Source organism: Sinocyclocheilus grahami, unplaced genomic scaffold, assembly GCF_001515645.1.
Source record: "Sinocyclocheilus grahami isolate Dianchi unplaced genomic scaffold, SAMN03320097.WGS_v1.1 scaffold1766.1, whole genome shotgun sequence".
Taxonomy (NCBI): Eukaryota; Metazoa; Chordata; class Actinopteri; order Cypriniformes; family Cyprinidae; genus Sinocyclocheilus; species Sinocyclocheilus grahami.
The window spans coordinates 106,482-129,947 of NW_015506945.1; the positions used below are offsets into that span (position 1 = coordinate 106,482).

Genomic DNA, 23,466 nt, shown 5'->3' on the forward strand with positions numbered 1-23,466 from the left:
TGATGACATTAAAACAGGAAATGACATTTATACTGCTTTGGAAATGTTTTATTAATTATCTCTTTTAAACATAAATGAGGTTGTGACACTATTAAAACAAAGCATCATAATTCAGAATTATCTTGTGTTTGAATATACTGGTGCTTTGTTTCCTAGATGTATTATTTCTCTGTTTTACAGACACTTATTTCTAAACAGTATGAAGGTCTAAATTGTTTTGAGGCTCCACATACTCTACTAAAACTCACAGACAGACAGACAGAGCTGTTTAGTGCTTTGTATCATCTAGAGAGCAGCAGCGCTTCATGAGGAACGATGAAAACCATCTGTTCACTCCAACCCCAATATCTTCAGTCTTTCAAACATGAGCAGCTATAATGATTGTTAAATCTTTGTCACGACACATACAATAACGCGTCCTTTACTTAGTGCTCTAAAGCTTGTCGACTCTTTCACAGTGACAGCAGGTACAATGAAGTAGTGCAACAAAAATCATCACGATCATCGGTGAGATGAGCTACGATCGACGGGGCAGAAGAGCGTTCACATCATTATCAGTGTGTGATTATCGGCTCTCAAGGACATGGATTTTCAAGATTAGCGTTCGGCTCAAAGGCTCAAATGGGTCATGCGACTTCACATTACGATGCTTCTCCTGATGGCAGCTTCACGGGTTAAGGCTTACGAAACTACAGCCTATGAATATACAGGTAGAGACGTGATCTAAGAGTATTTATCGTGCTAAGGCTGACAGATCCTGCGGTTCCTACCATCAATGAGCTTTCAGATGTACAGAACCTGTGAAGTGAGCCACATATTGCACACACAATGAATCAACAGCTCATCTAACAGCCTGTCCTAACTGCGTATTCATATCAGCTAGAGGTTTCTAAAAAGGCCAGGATGTGGCCAGAAGCACTGCAGTAATTGCCAGTAATGAATCATGTAAACTTTGACAGTGGCCGATTACAGTGCACGTTTTTTTAAGGGCTATTTCGACAAAAGCGTCATATGAAGTGCTTATAAACGGTTTTAGAAAGAGCTTCTCTTCTAGAGATTTGTACTTGGCAGTTTACAACAGCACAGATACATGAGGACAGGAGGGCTGTGGTTTTGGGAGAATATAAAAGAAGGCTACCCTGTGTCTCAGCGCTAATAAGAGCTCAGTATCCATTCAGCCTGGAATAAAGCACTGCACACTCATCTTCTCAAACAACATCTTGTATGTGTGGAAGGCAGTGAGCACAGTGTGTGTGTGTATGTGTTATAGTCTTCACAAGCTTGTGGCGGAGCTGCTCATATGCAGAATTACTGTATATTTGATGTATTTCTACACGTGTTTGTGTATGACTTCAGGATGTCCAGCGCTCTGCGGGAGTGTGTGTGTGTTTGTGTGTGTCATTGTGTGTGTGTGTGTGTGTGTGTGTGTGTGTGTGAGAGTAAGTGTCTCTATGCCAGCGTGTAATCAAACTGGCCCTTCTCGAGTCCGTCCAGACCGTCGGCCCAGGTGGAAGTGGGCATGCTGCGGTAGGGGTCCAGCAGGATGCGGAAGCAGCGCACGATCAGCATGCAGAGGAAGACGAAGAGGAAGATGACGAAGGCAAAGGTGGTCTTCTGCTCCAGGGTCATGCTGGCGCCCGCCACAGGACCCCCCGTCTGGAGGGAGGAGGTGAACGGCTCGGCCTCCATCAGCCAGGAGATCTGCAGCGGCTCGTCCCACAGCAGACGCTCGCGCATCCTCACATCCTCCACATGGGCCTCATCTACAAACACACACACACACACACACACAGACTAAATGGTCAAACCTGTGCTTGCCCACAAAACTATCAACTCCAAGCAGAAATGTGATAGAAGTCCACTTGGAAAGGCGACCTAAAGCAGACACAATGGTTTGATGGCACGCTGCAGTTTCCTTCATCAGTTTTGAGTGTTTTCTGAAGTTAACAGTTAGTTCTATCATGACAACTCTCAGAGGGATTGGTATGGTAATGTACATTGTTAATGTGTTTGGTCTTGGCGGAATTGATCTGGTACACTGCTGCTGCCAACAACTCCACAACATGAATGCTGTGAGCACGTAAGAAATGCTGCTGCTGCACATATAACATATATGAAATAACCCCATATAGTAGGGCTAGGTTTTGACACAAATTTCACGATTTGATTAGATTCTCATTCACAAGCTTGTGATTGGATTCGATTTGATTACCAATTTGATGTGATTCGATTCGATGTTGATTATTTTGGATATATATCAGGAACAGTACATGCCAAATCTTCCCAAGGAAAAAAACAATCTCTCAACTAATGCTGTAAAATATACATGAGATTCAGCTGGTACTACATTACTACAAATATTGAAGGTTAAAATTTATTGATTTGTATACAAAAACTTAAATTACACTCAATTAAGTTTTTATAATAATAAAGTTACAATTACATAACAATATTTCGACTCCAATGCCGACTGTCATTAAAACTTGACCGATTTATTCAAACATAAATTAAACACTGAATAACAGTAATAATTATAAATATAGCTGCAAGCAGCAATTACGGGGCCAAGCACTACAGAAGCAAGCATCAGATAAACTGCAGAAATGAGTAATTGAAGCCATTTTAGGATGATTTTAGTTAAAACGGCTGGAAAATCATAAATACAACCTAACATAATTTATTGGCTTATCACGTTTGACCAATAGATGGCGCTGTTATCAAATCGATGTGGTGTGTTCTGTGTGAGTTGACAATGGCACACACAAAGTTTGCTGTCAATATGCCAAAGCATTGCAGAGATACGGCCTCAAGTGTCAATTCGGCATCATGCCTCAAATTCATTGCTGTCGTATGCGAAAACAGTTTTGTCTATCATCACAAAATCCATAACTTTTTGTCAGCATGGTCTGAAGATGATATGATTAGATTTTGGTGAAAACCGGACCAACGGTCTAGGAGGAGTTTGAAAAAGTAGGTTTTAAAAGAAAATCAAAATGGTGGACAGGAAGTTTGGCTGACTATGGCAACATTGGTATTACTGTTCTCAGCATGACCCAAGGAATCTATTAATACCAGTCTCGTTACAATCGGCAAAATTCACAGAAAGCTATTAGCATTTATTTGAAATTTCATTGTAACTTTTGACCACAAGGTGGCACTATCTCAAGTACTTTCAGGTCATTGTCTTGATGGCACATACAAAGTTTCGTAATGGTACACCAATGCATTCATAAAATATAGTATTTTATATCATAATACTCTATTGTAGTCAATGGCAATTTCATGTTTTGTTCAATTATAGCTCCACCAAGATGCACAATCCCACCAAATTTTTTATGTGTCCTTAGAGTGTGCCCATACATATGTGCGTTAAATTTGGTGAAAATATCTCATTTTGTTTTGGAGTTATAGACATTTTTATATATGAGAAGAGAAAAATTACCGATGGCTGACATTGTTTGCATTTTTTTGCCACTTACTATAAAAATTTTGGCAATTGGGTATTATCACATTACTGGCATGCTATGTTTCCGAATTTCCTACAGTGGTTTTGTGTCAATCGGAGTAACGGTTTCTAAAATATTGGCAAATGTTTTTTAAGCGCTAAAATGCAACGTTGCACAAACCATAAGCCAAAACCTGGCATGTTTGGTATCGCTGGACTCGACAAGGATTCAGTAGTCTAAAAAGATGACTCTGGTGAAAATAAGTCGACCACACCCAAAGTTATAAACATGTGAATATTTGATTTTACCACTAGGTGGCACTGGCTCCAAACTTCTCAGGCTCCTTCAGGGCATCATGCTGATGACCCATACCAAGTTTCGTAACGATAAGTCAATGCGTTCATAAAATACAGCATTTTACTACAAAATTAAAAATGGCCGATGCCCAAAATGGCTGACACGGAAAAATTGGGTATCATTCGGCATGATGCACCCAATCTAAAGAGAGTTTTGTGATTTTTGGCCAAACCATTCAGAAGTTATAAGCAAAAATATGCATTTTCATATCTCCTGACCACTGGGTGGCACTGCACCGAAACACTGCAGGTAGTCTCAGGTCATGCTTGTCATAACACACAAAGTTTGGTCTCAATACGCCAAACCGCTGCGGAGATACAGCCTCAGATCCATTTTTGCATGCTTTTTGTCGAATTTGTTTGCGTGTTATTCGAGAACAGGTTGAAGAATCAACTTGAAAAAAATTACCGATGGCTGACATTGTTTGCATTTTTTTGCCACTTACTATAAAAATTTTGGCAATTGGGTATTATCACATTACTGGCATGCTATGTTTCCGAATTTCCTACAGTGGTTTTGTGTCGATTGGAGTAACGGTTTCTAAAATATTGGCAAATGTTTTTTAAGCGCTAAAATGCAACGTTGCACAAACCATAAGCCAAAACCTGGCATGTTTGGTATCTCTGGACTCGACAAGGATTCAGTAGTATAAAAAGATGACTCTGGTGAAAATAAGTCGACCACACCCAAAGTTATAAACATGTGAAAATTGTGATTTTTGGCCAAACCATTCAGAAGTTATAAGCAAAAATATGCATTTTCATATCTCCTGACCACTGGGTGGCACTGCACCGAAACACTGCAGGTAGTCTCAGGTCATGCTTGTCATAACACACAAAGTTTGGTCTCAATACGCCAAACCGCTGCGGAGATACAGCCTCAGATCCATTTTTGCATGCTTTTTGTCGAATTTGTTTGCGTGTTATTCGAGAACAGGTTGAAGAATCAACTTGAATTCCATAACTTTTTGCCAGCATGGTCTGAAGATGATCTGAGCCAATTCTGAGAATCAGACAACCGTCTAGGTTCTCCCGACTCCTCGAGGAAAATTTTCCTTCTGTGTCTTATGGTTCAAAAGTTATTACACAGTAAAATCCTGAGTGTTAAATTAACACTGCTCAGAGCATATATGGTCCCACTCTAAAAGAGTGTTAAAGTAACACTGAAGCAGTGTTAAAGTTAATGAGATAATTATGTGATTAATTAAGTGCTGACTGAGCATTAGTGATGAACACCTGCTGTTAAGAAGCAGAATCACTGAAGAAAAGAGAAACACAAGAACTACAACTGACTTCAGCCACGGCCTTAGATGAAATCAACTGAAATAAAAGAAGACATTAAATCTCTCAAGATCTCAGCAGAAGATGATTGAACAACTCTACAAACAACATCACCAGCTTCATGCATTACTAACCAGTTTGACTTTTTTTGTCATGCATCAAAACATTTCTTATTAAGAAGTAACAGAGATTTAGATGTTAATGTTTATAGTAAAGAATAAAATTAAAAGTCACTGATGTGTAGATAAGTGTTTGCTTTAGTTGGGCTTTTGACCCTTGACTTTCTAACATCAGTTTTTCTCTGATTGCTGTAATTGTGTTTATGTTAACACATTTGTTAAGGCAGAGAAACTTATATTTAACAAGTCAAGGGTCAAGAGACACCTAAAGCAAACACTATTCACCAACACGGTGTTTAAAAAAAAATCTAAACCTTAATTCTCACTAAAAAACTTCTGTTTTAGATACTCCAGAAATAAAGTCTAACTGGTTAGTAATGCATGAAGCTGGTGATGTTGTTTGTGGAGTTGTTTAACAGACTCCAAACTTGCTGTGGTTAATGTTGAGATGGTCCTCTATCAGTGTGCCAAATTTCACAACTTTCCCGCAAGCAGTTCTATGGGCTGCCATAGACTCAAGAGCGGAAGAAACGAAAGAAGAAGAAGAATAGATTCAAGATTCTTTAGTATAGTGAAGTATAGTGAAATTTGAGCAATCCTAACAGTGCAGTCACATGTAACTTAAACATCTGTAATACAGAAAAAATGTTATTACTATACAATACAAGACAAACAATACACAAACCAATACAAACAAGGCGATAGTACAAAGTTAAGCCTTATCTGCAGTACAGTCAGCGATAAATGGTATGCAGTTTAACAATACAATACAAAGACAGTACAAACCAGGCAATAGTGCAAATTTAAGCCTTATTAAGAAAATAGGAACACCAACGGATACAATAGATGCCATCACCCCTTCGCTGCTTGGACCCTAATGAAATATGTTATATGGTGCACATATTAAGCAAAATGCCCCTTTCTAGAGTACATTTTTCTAGCTGACTAACGAGTTTATGGTCACCGAATATGTTTTTGGCGTAATAACGTTAGTTTATAGGTAAATAAAGGTAATTGACATTACGTGAGATTGTTTACAAGCTGTTATATTGACGTCTTTGCACAGTTGAAACACTGATTGAGCGATAACATGAGACAGGATATGGATTTCGGTAAGTTTGTCTTTCTTTTAGCATACCTTCGGATGTTTAGTCATGCTTTATTTTGAAACTTCCCAATGCCGCTATTCTTAAACTTCAGTGCTACAACGTTCTGACACTCTCATTAAACAGTGCCAAAACTGCATTTATTGTTTGAAAACTGTAATACAATGGACAGAATTTGAAATCTGAGACTGGGAACACTACAATGTTACGTTCTTTAACTGAAAACAGGCTAGACTAATCAATTCTTGGGATTTAAGAATCAACATCATTTCGTAAAAATGAGAATCGATTAAAATCAAGAAATCAATATTTTTTACTCAGCCCTACCATATACAGTAACATACATGATCACCCTGTAGCAGATCTATACAGGTGGATGTAGTTTTGGATTTTGTTTTCACTTAATAATAAAAACCTTCATTTAAAAACTGCATGTTGTGTTCACTTGTGTTAACTTTGACTAATATTTAAATTAGTTTGATGATCTGAAACATTAAAGTGTGACAAACATGCAAAAAAATAAGAAATCAGGAAGGGGGTCAACACTTTTTCACACCACTTTATATCTGAAGTATAGCAATTAGTTCTGCATCTTGTGTTATTTTTTAACCTTTACTATTACCAAATGAGACCAAATGAGAGGGTTTCCTGTATAGTTTACAGCATTTTTGGGGGGGGGAGATTTTTTTGTCCACCACTTCAATGTAAAAGCCCACTGCTGTGATTGGTAGGAAGAAAGTTTAGAGCGCTGCAATAATTATGTATTTTTGCAGGTCAACCCGTAATTCACATCACCCTGGTTCCCGCAACAAAAACCCAACGGTATTTTTCCACTGGGCTTTGGACTATTGTAGAAAATAAACTTTCTGATACTCACATGTTTTGTTCATCATGATAATTTTCAGAAATGAACACATTTTTAATGAATGTTGAATCCTAAATTCAATCAGCAGAGTTATAGTGCAATTATAAACACACTGAGGCTGTGAAAGTGACTAGTGAGGGGATGAGTTTACCTGGTCAGCCTGATAAGCTTTAAAGGGTAAGTTCACCCCAAAATTAAAATTAGCCTGTGTTTTACTCACCCTTGAAGCATCCTAGGTGTATGTGACTTTCTGACGAATCCAATCGGAGTTATATTAAAAATTGTCCTGGCCCCTCCAAGCCTTTCAATGGGGGTAAGCAGGTGTTGATTGTCAACAGTTCAGAAGACGTGAAATAAAGTACACGCATCCATAATAAAACATCCCTCACATGGCTCCAGGGGGTGAATAAAGGCCTCCTGTTGCGAATCCATGCGTTTTTGTAAGAGATCTAATTTGTGACCGGCGGTTTTTTTTTTTTGTTCTCTCTCCGCGCTCGTCACTTATCACGCAACGCTGATGTCTTACGTCATCTGGTGGAACGGCTTCCAGGTACGACAGTCAGCGGAAGTGAGAAACAAGTGTTTATTACATTTGAAATATGGATATTTATCTTACAAAAATGCATGGATTCGCTACAGGAGGCCTTTATTCACCAGCCTTTTCAGCAGTTGTAAAAGCTTTACTGATGCATTGTATGAATGTTACAGAATAAAACAAGAAAGTACCTTGAGCTTGTGTTCATCACAGACCTTATTTCTGCCATTAAACCAAATACAGTTTAGAGAGATTAGAGAGGTTTTAGACACAATCAGCCCCACCCACTTAGTTATTATAAACAGCTCTTTAATAATTTCAAAGGTTTTGGAAAAAAGTTGCACTCTCATAGCATACTTGGATCCTTTTAATATGTTTGACCCGTTTCAATCTGGTTTTAGAGCACTGCATACGTAGCACTGAGTCTGCATTGCTGAAGGTTACAAATTACATTCTGCTGTCCATTGATTCTGGGTCATCTGCTATCCTGATACTTTTATATTTGAGTGCCGCATTTGTCACTGTTGATCACGATATTCTTCTGAAACGACTTGAGTGTGTCGTTGGGGTTCAGGACCTTGTTTTAGACTGGTTTGTCTCACTTAAAGGGGGGGACTTTTTCTGTAAATATCGGGTCATTTACTTCACCCCCTGCGCCTATCCATTGTGGTGTTCCTCAGGGATCCATTCTTGGCCCTCTTTTGTTTTCCCTCTACATGCATCCTTTGGGCTCATTACTCCAGAAACATAACATTAAATATCATTGTAGCGCTAATGGCCTCCAACTATATCTTCCAATCAAACCAGGAAATTACTTTTCATTAGATCATCTTTTTTATGAATAATGAAGTCATCTGGATCTGGATGACAAATATCTCTCTGCAACTGAATGAAAATAAAACCGAAGTGCTTCTACACAGCAAAAACTTGAGTGTTGAAATTTCAGTGTTAAACATTTCCGGGTTGATTTCAACACCCAAAGAGTAATTTGAACAAATTCGGAGTAAAATGGTATCCGGTGTTGAAGTTAATTGACAGAGTTTGATCATCAGTGTTAAAACAACTCCTAAGACATGTAATTAGACTCCGCCTGTCATGATCTCCAGCTGGAGTGCCCATGAGCTCCTCTAGAGGGCACTCCATTCTGTACCTTGCCATTCACTCAGGACTCCATTTCCCATAATCCTTTGCCCGGACTCATCAAGTGCATCACCTGTCTCTCATCAGATCTCATCATTGGTTCACAGCTGTCTCACATTAGTAGGAACTCATTATTGCACCACACCTGTTTCCTATTAGTGACACTATAAAGGTTGCAATCATTCACACACACATTGCTGATTATTGTTTAGCCTGTACCCTGTTCCGAGTCTCTGTGTTTCCTTGCCTTGCCTTGCCTTCTTGTTTCTTGACCTTGGACTGTTTATTGGATTGCTCTTTTGTCTCGCCCTGGATTGTACCTGTTTTAAGCCAAAACCTGGCATGTTTGGTATCTCTGGACTCGACAAGGATTCAGTAGTATAAAAAGATGACTCTGGTGAAAATAAGTCGACCACACCCAAAGTTATAAACATGTGAAAATTGTGATTTTTGGCCAAACCATTCAGAAGTTATAAGCAAAAATATGCATTTTCATATCTCCTGACCACTGGGTGGCACTGCACCGAAACACTGCAGGTAGTCTCAGGTCATGCTTGTCATAACACACAAAGTTTGGTCTCAATACGCCAAACCGCTGCGGAGATACAGCCTCAGATCCATTTTTGCATGCTTTTTGTCGAATTTGTTTGCGTGTTATTCGAGAACAGGTTGAAGAATCAACTTGAATTCCATAACTTTTTTGCCAGCATGGTCTGAAGATGATCTGAGCCAATTCTGAGAATCAGACAACCGTCTAGGTTCTCCCGACTCCTCGAGGAAAAATTTCCTTCTGTGTCTTATGGTTCAAAAGTTATTACACAGTAAAATCCTGAGTGTTAAATTAACACTGCTCAGAGCATATATGATCCCACTCTAAAAGAGTGTTAAAGTTAATGAGATAATTATGTGATTAATTAAGTGCTGACTGAGCATTAGTGATGAACACCTGCTGTTAAACAAGCAGAATCACTGAAGAAAAGAGAAACACAAGAACTACAACTGACTTCAGCCACAGTCTTAGATGAAATCAACTGAAATAAAAGAAGACATTAAATCTCTCAAGATCTCAGCAGAAGATGATTGAACAACTCTACAAACAACATCACCAGCTTCATGCATTACTAACCAGTTTGACTTTTTTTGTCATGCATCAAAACATTTCTTATTAAGAAGTAACAGAGATTTAGATGTTAATGTTTATAGTAAAGAATAAAATTAAAAGTCACTGATGTGTAGATAAGTGTTTGCTTTAGTTGGGTTTTTGACCCTTGACTTTCTAACATCAGTTTTTCTCTGATTGCTGTAATTGTGTTTATGTTAACACATTTGTTAAGGCAGAGAAACTTATATTTAACAAGTCAAGGGTCAAGAGACACCTAAAGCAAACACTATTCACCAACACGGTGTTTAAAAAAAAATCTAAACCTTAATTCTCACTAAAAAACTTCTGTTTTAGATACTCCAGAAATAAAGTCTAACTGGTTAGTAATGCATGAAGCTGGTGATGTTGTTTGTGGAGTTGTTTAACAGACTCCAAACTTGCTGTGGTTAATGTTGAGATGGTCCTCTATCAGTGTGCCAAATTTCACAACTTTCCCGCAAGCAGTTCTATGGGCTGCCATAGACTCAAGAGCGGAAGAAACGAAAGAAGAAGAAGAATAGATTCAAGATTCTTTAGTATAGTGAAGTATAGTGAAATTTGAGCAATCCTAACAGTGCAGTCACATGTAACTTAAACATCTGTAATACAGAAAAAATGTTATTACTATACAATACAAGACAAACAATACACAAACCAATACAAACAAGGCGATAGTACAAAGTTAAGCCTTATCTGCAGTACAGTCAGCGATAAATGGTATGCAGTTTAACAATACAATACAAAGACAGTACAAACCAGGCAATAGTGCAAATTTAAGCCTTATTAAGAAAATAGGAACACCAACGGATACAATAGATGCCATCACCCCTTCGCTGCTTGGACCCTAATGAAATATGTTATATGGTGCACATATTAAGCAAAATGCCCCTTTCTAGAGTACATTTTTCTAGCTGACTAACGAGTTTATGGTCACCGAATATGTTTTTGGCGTAATAACGTTAGTTTATAGGTAAATAAAGGTAATTGACATTACGTGAGATTGTTTACAAGCTGTTATATTGACGTCTTTGCACAGTTGAAACACTGATTGAGCGATAACATGAGACAGGATATGGATTTCGGTAAGTTTGTCTTTCTTTTAGCATACCTTCGGATGTTTAGTCATGCTTTATTTTGAAACTTCCCAATGCCGCTATTCTTAAACTTCAGTGCTACAACGTTCTGACACTCTCATTAAACAGTGCCAAAACTGCATTTATTGTTTGAAAACTGTAATACAATGGACAGAATTTGAAATCTGAGACTGGGAACACTACAATGTTACGTTCTTTAACTGAAAACAGGCTAGACTAATCAATTCTTGGGATTTAAGAATCAACATCATTTCGTAAAAATGAGAATCGATTAAAATCAAGAAATCAATATTTTTTACTCAGCCCTACCATATACAGTAACATACATGATCACCCTGTAGCAGATCTATACAGGTGGATGTAGTTTTGGATTTTGTTTTCACTTAATAATAAAAACCTTCATTTAAAAACTGCATGTTGTGTTCACTTGTGTTAACTTTGACTAATATTTAAATTAGTTTGATGATCTGAAACATTAAAGTGTGACAAACATGCAAAAAAATAAGAAATCAGGAAGGGGGTCAACACTTTTTCACACCACTTTATATCTGAAGTATAGCAATTAGTTCTGCATCTTGTGTTATTTTTTAACCTTTACTATTACCAAATGAGACCAAATGAGAGGGTTTCCTGTATAGTTTACAGCATTTTTTGGGGGGGGAGATTTTTTTGTCCACCACTTCAATGTAAAAGCCCACTGCTGTGATTGGTAGGAAGAAAGTTTAGAGCGCTGCAATAATTATGTATTTTTGCAGGTCAACCCGTAATTCACATCACCCTGGTTCCCGCAACAAAAACCCAACGGTATTTTTCCACTGGGCTTTGGACTATTGTAGAAAATAAACTTTCTGATACTCACATGTTTTGTTCATCATGATAATTTTCAGAAATGAACACATTTTTAATGAATGTTGAATCCTAAATTCAATCAGCAGAGTTATAGTGCAATTATAAACACACTGAGGCTGTGAAAGTGACTAGTGAGGGGATGAGTTTACCTGGTCAGCCTGATAAGCTTTAAAGGGTAAGTTCACCCAAAAATTTAAATTAGCCTGTGTTTTACTCACCCTTGAAGCATCCTAGGTGTATGTGACTTTCTGACGAATCCAATCGGAGTTATATTAAAAATTGTCCTGGCCCCTCCAAGCCTTTCAATGGGGGTAAGCAGGTGTTGATTGTCAACAGTTCAGAAGACGTGAAATAAAGTACACGCATCCATAATAAAACATCCCTCACATGGCTCCAGGGGGTGAATAAAGGCCTCCTGTTGCGAATCCATGCGTTTTTGTAAGAGATCTAATTTGTGACCGGCGGTTTTTTTTTTTTGTTCTCTCTCCGCGCTCGTCACTTATCACGCAACGCTGATGTCTTACGTCATCTGGTGGAACGGCTTCCAGGTACGACAGTCAGCGGAAGTGAGAAACAAGTGTTTATTACATTTGAAATATGGATATTTATCTTACAAAAATGCATGGATTCGCTACAGGAGGCCTTTATTCACCAGCCTTTTCAGCAGTTGTAAAAGCTTTACTGATGCATTGTATGAATGTTACAGAATAAAACAAGAAAGTACCTTGAGCTTGTGTTCATCACAGACCTTATTTCTGCCATTAAACCAAATACAGTTTAGAGAGATTAGAGAGGTTTTAGACACAATCAGCCCCACCCACTTAGTTATTATAAACAGCTCTTTAATAATTTCAAAGGTTTTGGAAAAAAGTTGCACTCTCATAGCATACTTGGATCCTTTTAATATGTTTGACCCGTTTCAATCTGGTTTTAGAGCACTGCATACGTAGCACTGAGTCTGCATTGCTGAAGGTTACAAATTACATTCTGCTGTCCATTGATTCTGGGTCATCTGCTATCCTGATACTTTTATATTTGAGTGCCGCATTTGTCACTGTTGATCACGATATTCTTCTGAAACAACTTGAGTGTGTCGTTGGGGTTCAGGACCTTGTTTTAGACTGGTTTGTCTCACTTAAAGGGGAGGACTTTTTCTGTAAATATCGGGTCATTTACTTCACCCCCTGCGCCTATCCATTGTGGTGTTCCTCAGGGATCCATTCTTGGCCTTCTTTTGTTTTCCCTCTACATGCGTCCTTTGGGCTCATTACTCCAGAAACATAACATTAAATATCATTGTAGCGCTAATGGCCTCCAACTATATCTTCCAATCAAACCAGGAAATTACTTTTCATTAGATCATCTTTTTTATGAATAATGAAGTCATCTGGATCTGGATGACAAATATCTCTCTGCAACTGAATGAAAATAAAACCGAAGTGCTTCTACACAGCAAAAACTTGAGTGTTGAAATTTCAGTGTTAAACATTTCCGGGTTGATTTCAACACCCGAAGAGTAATTTGAACAAATTCGGAGTAAAATGGTATCCGGTGTTGAAGTTATACAAATTACATTCTGCTGTCCATTGATTCTGGGTCATCTGCTATCCTGATACTTTTATATTTGAGTGCCGCATTTGTCACTGTTGATCACGATATTCTTCTGAAACGACTTGAGTGTGTCGTTGGGGTTCAGGACCTTGTTTTAGACTGGTTTGTCTCACTTAAAGGGGAGGACTTTTTCTGTAAATATCGGGTCATTTACTTCACCCCCTGCGCCTATCCATTGTGGTGTTCCTCAGGGATCCATTCTTGGCCTTCTTTTGTTTTCCCTCTACATGCGTCCTTTGGGCTCATTACTCCAGAAACATAACATTAAATATCATTGTAGCGCTAATGGCCTCCAACTATATCTTCCAATCAAACCAGGAAATTACTTTTCATTAGATCATCTTTTTTATGAATAATGAAGTCATCTGGATCTGGATGACAAATATCTCTCTGCAACTGAATGAAAATAAAACCGAAGTGCTTCTACACAGCAAAAACTTGAGTGTTGAAATTTCAGTGTTAAACATTTCCGGGTTGATTTCAACACCCAAAGAGTAATTTGAACAAATTCGGAGTAAAATGGTATCCGGTGTTGAAGTTAATTGACAGAGTTTGATCATCAGTGTTAAAACAACTCCTAAGACATGTAATTAGACTCCGCCTGTCATGATCTCCAGCTGGAGTGCCCATGAGCTCCTCTAGAGGGCACTCCATTCTGTACCTTGCCATTCACTCAGGACTCCATTTCCCATAATCCTTTGCCCGGAACTCTCTGCCCATCCTGTCAAGGCTACGGAGGCCACTTATGAACTTTTATCCTGCTCTGAATCGGCCGAAGAGGCCTCTCCTGAACTCTCTGTTTGCCCTGTCATAACCAAGAAGGTCGTCTGTAAACTCTCTGCCTGTCCTGTCACAGCTATGGAGGCCATCTGTGAATTCTCTGCCAATCCAGTTACGGCTAAGAAGGCCGTTTGTGAACTCTTAGTCTGTCCTGTTCCGACCAAGGAGGTCAGTTCTGAATTCTCTGGCATTCCAGCCACGGTCAAAAAGGCTGCCCCTGAACTCTCTGCTCACCCTGTTATGGCTAAAGATGCCATTTCTGAACTGTCTACCAGGCTTGTTACGGCCGCTGAGGCCATTGTTAACCTCTCTGTGCTCTATATTCCAGTTCTGCCTGATCCGCCTTGGTGGTATCCTGCACCATCAGCTCCGCCCTGGTGGTCTTCTGCTCTGCCTGCTCAGCCATGGTGGTCCTTAGCTCTGCTTTGGTGGTCTTCAGCTCTGCCCTGGCTCCCTGCTCTGTCAGCTACGCCCTGGCTCACTGCAATGCCCTGGCACTCTGTTCCACTGGTTCTGCCTTGGCTTACTGCTCCGCCCTGGCTCCCTGCTCCGCCGGCTTCACCCTGGCTCTCTGCTCCGATGGCTCCGCCTTGGCTCTCTGCTCCGCCAGTTCCACCTTGGCTCTCCGTCCGCCGGCTCTGTCTCAGTCCCCTGTTCCTCTCATTCCTCATGGACCTGGCCCTCCATCCCTCCCCCTGTTCCGCCTCCGCTCCACCTCCCTCCTGGACTCTGGTCTGTTCATGTTAAGGAGTATCTGGAAGCCAATCCTTGGGGGGGGCTCTGTCATGATCTCCAGCTGGAGTGCCCATGAGCTCCTCTAGAGGGCACTCCATTCTGTACCTTGTCATTCACTCAGGACTCCATTTCCCATAATCCTTTGCCCGGACTCATCAAGTGCATCACCTGTCTTTCATCAGATCTCATCATCGGTTCACAGCTGTCTCACATTAGTAGGAACTCATTATTGCACCACACCTGTTTCCTATCAGTGACACTATAAAGGTTGCACTCATTCACACACACATTGCTGATTATTGTTTAGCCTGTACCCTGTTCCGAGTCTCTGTGTTTCTTTGCCTTGCCTTCTTGTTTCTTGACCTTGGACTGTTTATTGGATTGCTCTTTTGTCTCGCCCTGGATTGTACCTGTTTGCTGGTGTTTGACCCTGCCTGTTTTGACCACTCTTGTGAATAAAAGCTGCATTTGGATCCTCAACTCCATTGTCACGCCTCCCACGTTACACCGCCTATGCATTTTGGTTCATCGCTGGAGAAACGGCCGCAATTATCCTCGCATGGATTTGAACGGTAAGTAAAATTAAATCATGCTTACTTAAACATTTATGATTTATGATATGCAAATTCAATATCAGAATGTACAATAATACTTATGTAATAATTAGAGCTGGGCAAGTTAACATGTTATTATCGCGTTAACGCAATAATTAATTAACACAACAATTAACACATTAACGCAGTTTTTATTATTATCATTATTATTTTGAAAGCCCATTACTCACTGGCTCTGAATTCACATACAGACAAACCATGGCTCACAGGAGGGGTGGGATGTTGATCAGTACTGGCTTGAGATGGGCATCATCACACGTCTCAACCAATGAGAGTATTTGGGGTGGGCCTAACACCGCAGCAGCGCTCACATGAATGCTTTCGATAAAATTATTTAGGCTAAGCATTAACATTCACAAAACACTGTTTACTGTTATTTTTAACAGTAAAGACTGCAATGTGCTGGTAATCACGACTTCATATGTGGGAAATAGGATGTTTCCTATAGCACGTGAAGACAGCAGAGAAGCGCTCTCGCTCAGCATAGTAGAGTGCATCATTTTGTTAACTTTGTAGTTTGTTATTTTGAGTTGTTTGTGATGCGGTAACACACGGCCCTCTCACAATATATTGATTTACAGAATAACAGATAACGGCTCGTTCTAACACGCCCCCACATATCTACCTCACTATGTGGGAAGATTTGCATAACATCGCCCAAATGTTCACGCAAGGAAAGAAGGCGGAACTTTTATTCTCGCTGTAGTATTGTTGCCGCCGCTGCCATGTCCTGAAGACGCTGTGTGATTCGTTGTGAAAGCGAAACTACTTTGTTTGGCCTTCCAAAAGAGGACGATATCTGCTTCGTCATGCCTGGAGCTGATCCGTGCTGGTCACTGAGGAAATACAACAACTTTGCACTGTGGATCGCCGGATCGGCTTTCACCGTGGATGAAGCGGAGTCCAGCCCAGGGTCGTCACATGTGGTTGCCGCAAGCAATCGATATATACTATGACATGTAAAACGGGAACATGAGAGAAATATTCTAAAAGCAACTCATGTAAACACCTTAATCATAATACTGTCTTATTCAGAATAGATTTGATACTTTGAGATTTTAGCCTGAATATGACACTTTTATGATGCTGCAAGCAATGCAGGATACATTGCCTGGTGTAATAAAAACAGTCCAGAGGAATATTTGTCGAGGAGTGATGCCACCAGACAGCCCTCTTCCTCAACAGGTAGATGAATGTTTAAAATGATCTCTGTTCTTAAACTTAAAAAGTATTACATTTGAAGATTCCCATTAATGAATTCATGTGAATCTTTGTCTTCAGTCTACAGCCAGGAAATGGCATCACTTCCACCACTACCAGGAGGACTGAAGTCTCCAAAAAGTGCATGCGATGCTGCTGAAAGCCATGTAAGCTATCATAGCGTAGTAGCACTTTACAAATGTGTTGTGGGTCCTTGTTTGAACAATCACTTTTATAATGTTGTTTTCTCTGTGCCTGCACATTGTTTATGTCTAATGTTCAACTCTAGTCATGCTGCAGTTTGGAGAAGCACCTCAGCAACAACCAGCGTCAGCATCCGTTTCTCCTTTTTAAAGGCACATTTTGTTTTCAATTTGTCATATGATAATGCACTTGTGAACTTTTATACATTCCTATACATTTTGATGCGCATCTTCATGCATTCAGAGTACTACGAAGTAAGGAAAGGTGTATTATAAAAATGTCCGAGATTACATTTTATGAGCCATTTGATATGGCTCATAAAATCATATAGTGTTGCGGATGGAAGTTTGTAAAACATTCCTCCTTTTTTAAATGTTTTAATTCAACTTCAAATTGCACTGCAAGGGAGAATTAAAATAAACACGTTGATGGAAATGATGTTGTGTGTTGTAGTTGATTTAACTGTTTTCAGTATATATTTACCATGTTTTGTAGATCTTTTGAGACCGTACAGTGAAACAAATTCTAACCACCTGAAACATGCAACTCTAAACAGTGTTATTTTAACACTTTTTTTTTTAGAGTCAAATAAGGAACTCTGGCATAATGTTAAATGTTTCATTATTTTGAAAGTGTTAATTCAACTCTGGACTTGTTGCTGTGTACTGGGTCTTGCTAACAACTCTATTAAAACACAGTTAGGTTTCTTAAGTAATAACCTAAACAATCATGCAAAAAATCTTGGAGTCCATTTTGATCCTCTCCTCCAATTTGACAAGCATGTAAATGCAGTTGTAAAGAGTAGCTTTTTTCATCTCAGATCAGTGGCAAAAGTGCACAGCAAAATCCTGAGTGTTAAATTATGTCCCTATCCTAGACCTTGAACGCACAGCTTCGGATGGTCCGAGGAATTTACATGAAGTATATCGCAGTTACTCTCGTCTGCAAAGTAAATGGCAGCGGAGATAAATGATCAGATAATCAAGCAAGAAGCGTTTTGCTAAACTTATATTTTCTGCCAGTTTATGACTGTGAACTAATATTTGCTCATCATATGAGACACGTGTTTGACGTGCACGCGCTTCATCTGCAATAGTAGATACTTTAACTTACGATTTCACTTTAATGTAACGTTAACATCTGTGGGGTGACAAATGGAGCTTCTGACAAGCGGCTCGCTGGATTTTCTTTAATTTACAACGTCATAATTAGCATTTTTCTTGACCAACAGCTTTCATGTTCATCAAGGCGTGAAGAAATGTGTAAAACTTCACAGAGATAGTATGTTCCGAGACTTTCTCACTGAAGGTAAGCTAAGAATCTTGTTCTTCTGCTTAGAAATGTACTTAGTCATGTAGGAACTATGCTTGATGTATAAGCCCACAGTGCTTGTGTATGCTAACACTTTACAATAAGGTCTCATTTGTTAACATTAATTAATGTGCAAACTAACAATGGCTAACTTTAGTATTAGTTAATAAAAGTAGAACTGTTTGTTCATTTTAGTTCATAGTGCATTCATGTTAACAGATACAACTTTTGATTTTTATAGTGTATTAGGAAATGTTGAGATTAACATTAACTAAGATTATTAAATGCTGTAGAAGTCTTGTGCTTTCTTAGTCCATGTTAACTAATGAAACCTTATTGTAAAGCACCAGACGTCAGCTTGTTAATATTGTTATCAGTCACATGACGGCAATTCATGGGTAAGACTTCAGAGCTCAGATGCAAGAAATGCACACAGCTGTGTCAATTGGTGTAGAAAACAATGTTAAGTTTAGAATTAACCATTTTTTTAATGAAAATTGTAATTTACTGTTCCAAACCTCTATACATTTCTTTGTACTGCTGAACACAAAGGAAGATATTTTGAAGAAAGTTTGTAAACTGGCTGCTTTGCGCAGCCATTGACTTCCATAGTAGGAAAAAATAAATAAAATACTATGATAGTTAATGTCTGTACAAAGCGGCCTGTTTACAAACTTTCTTGAGGAAATTTTTAATGACGTTTTCCTTTCTCTGTAATACACAAAGCATGATATTAACTGGTTTTGTTTAGCACGTATTGTGTTAAGATGTGTTCTAGGTGTTTCTTTTTATTATTATGCATTTATCATTTCACATTGTAATTAGTGTTTTTTTTCCCTGGTTTATTTAATCTAATTTGTTTGTGCTTTTTTTCCAGTCCTGCACCAGTATTGAAGGGACCCCGTAAACTCATACTTGCATATGTTTTTGAAATCAATGTTTTCAGAGCAAAGGCAGCGTGGAGTCAAAGGCAACAAGATGGCTGCAATACTACGAGCCTAAAGTGAAGTAAGTAGAATTCACATTGATTTAATTGATAGGTTTTAGTGTTTTGCGAGATGTAAACCATCACTTTCTGAAAGGTTTGTTTAAGTAACTTACATTTCTTCATTTTTGGATGAATTGCTATTTTTGCAAATGTAGCGGCACAAATGTGTCTTCTGAAGCAGTACAATATTTTTGGAATGAAATGTAAATCTGAACATTGATCCACTCATGCATACACAGCCCAGACAAACACTGCTTCTTTCACACCACGTGACTGACATCATGATATCCAGGATCAGGGATGTTTGATGTGATGCAGTGTGCCACCAGTTCTGATTCAGAGGATCACACAAGGGTTAATTGTATGATATGTTGTGACATATACTAACACTTTTGTTTAATGCATTTAGAAAAAGGAGCCTGAGCAGGTGCAGAAGGCAGCAGTCCCCATCATTGCTGTTGAGGAGGAAGAGGAGATGTCACGAGGAACCCACTGGATGTGTTGATTGTCTTTGAAGACGGAGAGGTGATGTCTACTAAGTCTAGGATCAGTGCGCTGCTGCTGCTTTTGCCCTTTATGCCCTCATTTAGAGTGCACTAACTTCTCAAAGCAGCTTTACAGAAAATGCATGTGTCTACATTACAATTTAGCCTGACCTGTACTATAAATACTATTCTTTTCAACTTGAATAGCGTTATATCATGTGATTTAAAGTGATGCTATATGGGTGTACTCACTTCTGTTGTATACTGTATGTTTGACTAATACACTGGAAGCAATATTGACGTGACATACTGATACAATTCCTCACCGCTAATCCTGATGTTCATTCTATTAAGTAGTACGGGTTTAATACAGGAGATTTACAGTCTGATGTAGTAAAAAGAAAAAGTTGTATGAACATGCCCTCTGACCTGACCTCTTTTACTTTGAGGTTAGTTTCCACACACAAGTGCATCTGATGTGAGCGGCCATCAGGCGCAAGTGTAACAAAGAGCAATTCTTTATAGAATTGCTATATTTTTTGGACATGTATAATTTAAAATAGTTTTGTATTGTGTTATTGTTTTATTGTATTTATTTTATGTTCGAAATAAAGTAAAAAATCTAATTCAGCAAAAAAGTGAAGTTTGTGTGTTGCTGCTGTTGCTAAATGTTTTTATTTTTTCGTGTTTGTTTCTTTCAGCATTCTTTTTATTTAAAAACATGGTTGGTGCATTTTATGTTTTGCAATGCTAAAACCATTTGAGGTTTAAATAAACACAGTTTGAATTGTTAATAATGTGTCTCTGTCATTGAAGTTATGTATTTATTGTAATGACCTTAAAAAGTGGATTCAGCATTGGGGGAAAATTAGCATATTTTTACTCAAAAATAATACATTTATAGTATATTGCTTGTGTGTTTCAAAGACACTCATAATTAATTTGTAATGTACTCATAATACAAAAAAAATACACTTTAATATCACTAATCAAGCATGTAAATAGGCATATACTTAGTGTCCTCGAAGTTGTTCCAATTTAGTATAGAAACATACACTAAATACACTTAAAATTATACTTTAGTATAATTTAATTACAACTAAAATACACTTAGTACAAAAATAGTTGATCCAAAATAGCACACTTCAAGTTAACTAATCATTAACACACTTGAAGTATACTGACAATTAGTCTGACTGCAAGTATATTTGGTATACTTTTTTTCACTAGGGTACACTACCAAAAAGCTAATTGACTTCAGGACGATGGAACCAGAAATGCTAACTCTGTTTTGGTCTACAAAAATACGTCCCCCCTGCAGCACTCTATTGTACAATTGGAACAGATAAAACACAGTTGCTGATGTGGAAGGTATGGATTACAGTGTTGTTTACACCAAAGGCTCCTTTAACAGTGTGTTTTTCCAGCACTGCGCGTTGTATACACATACCCATCTTTTGGATGAGACGTTAAACCGAGGTCCTGACTCTCTGTGGTCATTAAAAATCCCATGGCACTCATCGTAAAAGAGTAGGGGTGTAACCCCGGTGTCCTGGCCAAATTCCCTCCACTGGCCCTTGTCAATCATGGCCTCCTAATAATCCCCAACCACTTGATTGGCTCTATGACTCTCTCTCCTCTCCACCTGTAGCTGGTGTGTGCTGAGCACACTGGCGCCGCTGTCCTGTGGCTGCCTTCACATCATCCAAGTGGATGCTGCACACTGGTGGTGGTTGAGGAGAGCCCCCCCCCCCACATGATTGTAAAGCACTTTGGGTGTACAACAATACACAATAAAGCGCTATATAAATGCATCATTCATTCATTTATTCATTCATTCATACCAGGACCAGCACTGTGGTTGTGTCCATCTTTCGTTTTTGTCAACACTGCCTTTTTAATCAACTCCTGACTAATGCTACATGCACTTTTCTAACAGATATTTCAAGGGCTTTTAAATACAGCAAGTTGTGTGATGATATCAACTTAAAGGTACAATAGGAGATCTGGGAAAATGCTAACTTTAGCCTGATAGCACTGAAAGCGAACGTCCCACCCTCCCTGCAATCGCCGTCCAAAGCCACGCCCCCTGAACGCATTTACGCTCACAGACCAGAGACAACATTACTACAATAGGCTACAACAGGTTCCCAATTCCAGCCCATGTTCTGAAGTGAAGTAAACTTCAACAGATTTCCCCTGCTCAGGGAGTAGGGAGCAATGAACACTGTGTAGGGATCATATCGATCGGAACACAGTTCATGCACGTAGCTCACTTCTAACGAGCTGGCGCGAGGACTGGATTAACTGCTGGGCTACATCATGTGTCATTCACCGGTGAGAAATCTTTAAAAGTACTACAATACCAGGAAGGAAGATGGGGTTGTTGCTGTTTGTCTGCCGTCCTCGCTCTGTCTGCACAGCGTGCGTGAACGTGCTGATGACGTATCCTGTCTGCGCGAACCGGATGCGCAGAGGTATGCTTATACGTACGTTGACAGGCAGGTAGGAAAGCATATTAAAACGCTTGGACCGAGCGTTTTGATTGGACGAACATTTCTTGATCCTACATCTTCCACAGAATATACTGTATAAATACAGACAAATACATTTAGACCACTTAACTTAATAATTGCTATCGGGATGTGAAGAGACTTTCAACCAGCATAACAAAAATTGTTTCTGAAGACAATCACCTATTGCACCTTTAATGTTAACATATTTAATGTACACTTTATGCATATTAAACATATTTAATATAATTTATGAATCTGTGCAAGGCTATAAATGAGACTGACGACATCGATTAGCTCATTAGTTGAATTTAGTTTTTTCCCAATTGTGGATGATACTATTTAAGATGCTAATTAAGTCAATTAACAAAAGTGTAAATATTACCTTTATCCCGACACACACCTTCAAGGAGCAGGTGAGCAGTTGAACCTGTAAATAACCTATTTCACTGTACAGTGCAGGTCACTGACTGTAAACTATTAAATCCAGTCAAACAAAATTAAATTCAGCACAGCCTTCATTTCTGTCCTCTGCAACACAAAATCTGCTGCTGAGCTCTAATAAAGGTAGCAAAACAGTCTACATCAGTGAAATATTCAGCACATACAAGAGGAATATGGAATGTCTGATACTCTAAAAATCTGTATATTCAATGGGTTAAAGTTGCTTATAAGTAGTGAATAAATGCAAATGTTACTGCAGTAAGAGAAGCAGGAGAGAGAGAGAGATGTAGTGTAATTCACTTCAGCACTGAGTAAAGCAGAAGTCACTGCGTCTCTATGAACAGCAGAGAGGAACAGTTTGTCTCGTGTTGTTTGTCCAGAGACTCGTATGCGGATTTTAGTGTAGAGACATGGACTTCAACTGCAGTTTACATGAAAACAGAAGCATCTGAATGTGATCAGCATCAGCGGGACTCTCCATAGGCGTAATGGTTTTTATACTGTACAGACCGTATATTCTATTGCCCTACACCAACCCTACCCCTAAACCTACCCCTCACAGGAGACTTTCTGCTATTTCAGATTTTCAAAAAAACTCATTCTGAATTATTTATAAGCCTTTTGAATTACCGGGACACTGAAAATATCC

At 38.9% G+C, this 23,466-nt stretch overlaps 1 protein-coding gene and 3 long non-coding RNA genes across 4 annotated transcripts in view; 1 reads left to right on the forward strand and 3 right to left on the reverse strand.

Moving 5' to 3' along the window:
* Positions 1 to 23,466, reverse strand: part of LOC107572514 (cortexin-3) — a 25,768-nt gene continuing 2,302 nt past the window's right edge. The window contains exons 2-3 of the mRNA XM_016258932.1: positions 1,444 to 1,763; positions 1 to 1,405 (exon numbers count right to left, since the gene is read on the reverse strand). Coding sequence (XP_016114418.1) covers positions 1,450 to 1,763 — 314 coding nt within the window. The 3' untranslated portion in view covers positions 1 to 1,405; positions 1,444 to 1,449. The remainder of the gene's footprint in view (positions 1,406 to 1,443; positions 1,764 to 23,466) is intronic.
* On the reverse strand, positions 9,117 to 15,525 carry LOC107572518 (uncharacterized). The gene is made up of 2 exons (XR_001607363.1): positions 15,469 to 15,525; positions 9,117 to 9,168 (listed from the first exon to the last, which is right to left on the reverse strand). It is a non-coding gene; the product is annotated as an uncharacterized lncRNA (long non-coding RNA).
* LOC107572515 (uncharacterized) lies at positions 16,782 to 17,282 on the forward strand. The gene is made up of 3 exons (XR_001607361.1): positions 16,782 to 16,857; positions 16,954 to 17,039; positions 17,162 to 17,282. It is a non-coding gene; the product is annotated as an uncharacterized lncRNA (long non-coding RNA).
* Positions 17,206 to 21,935, reverse strand: LOC107572517 (uncharacterized). Its single transcript, XR_001607362.1, has 3 exons — positions 21,847 to 21,935; positions 21,473 to 21,480; positions 17,206 to 17,215 (listed from the first exon to the last, which is right to left on the reverse strand). It is a non-coding gene; the product is annotated as an uncharacterized lncRNA (long non-coding RNA).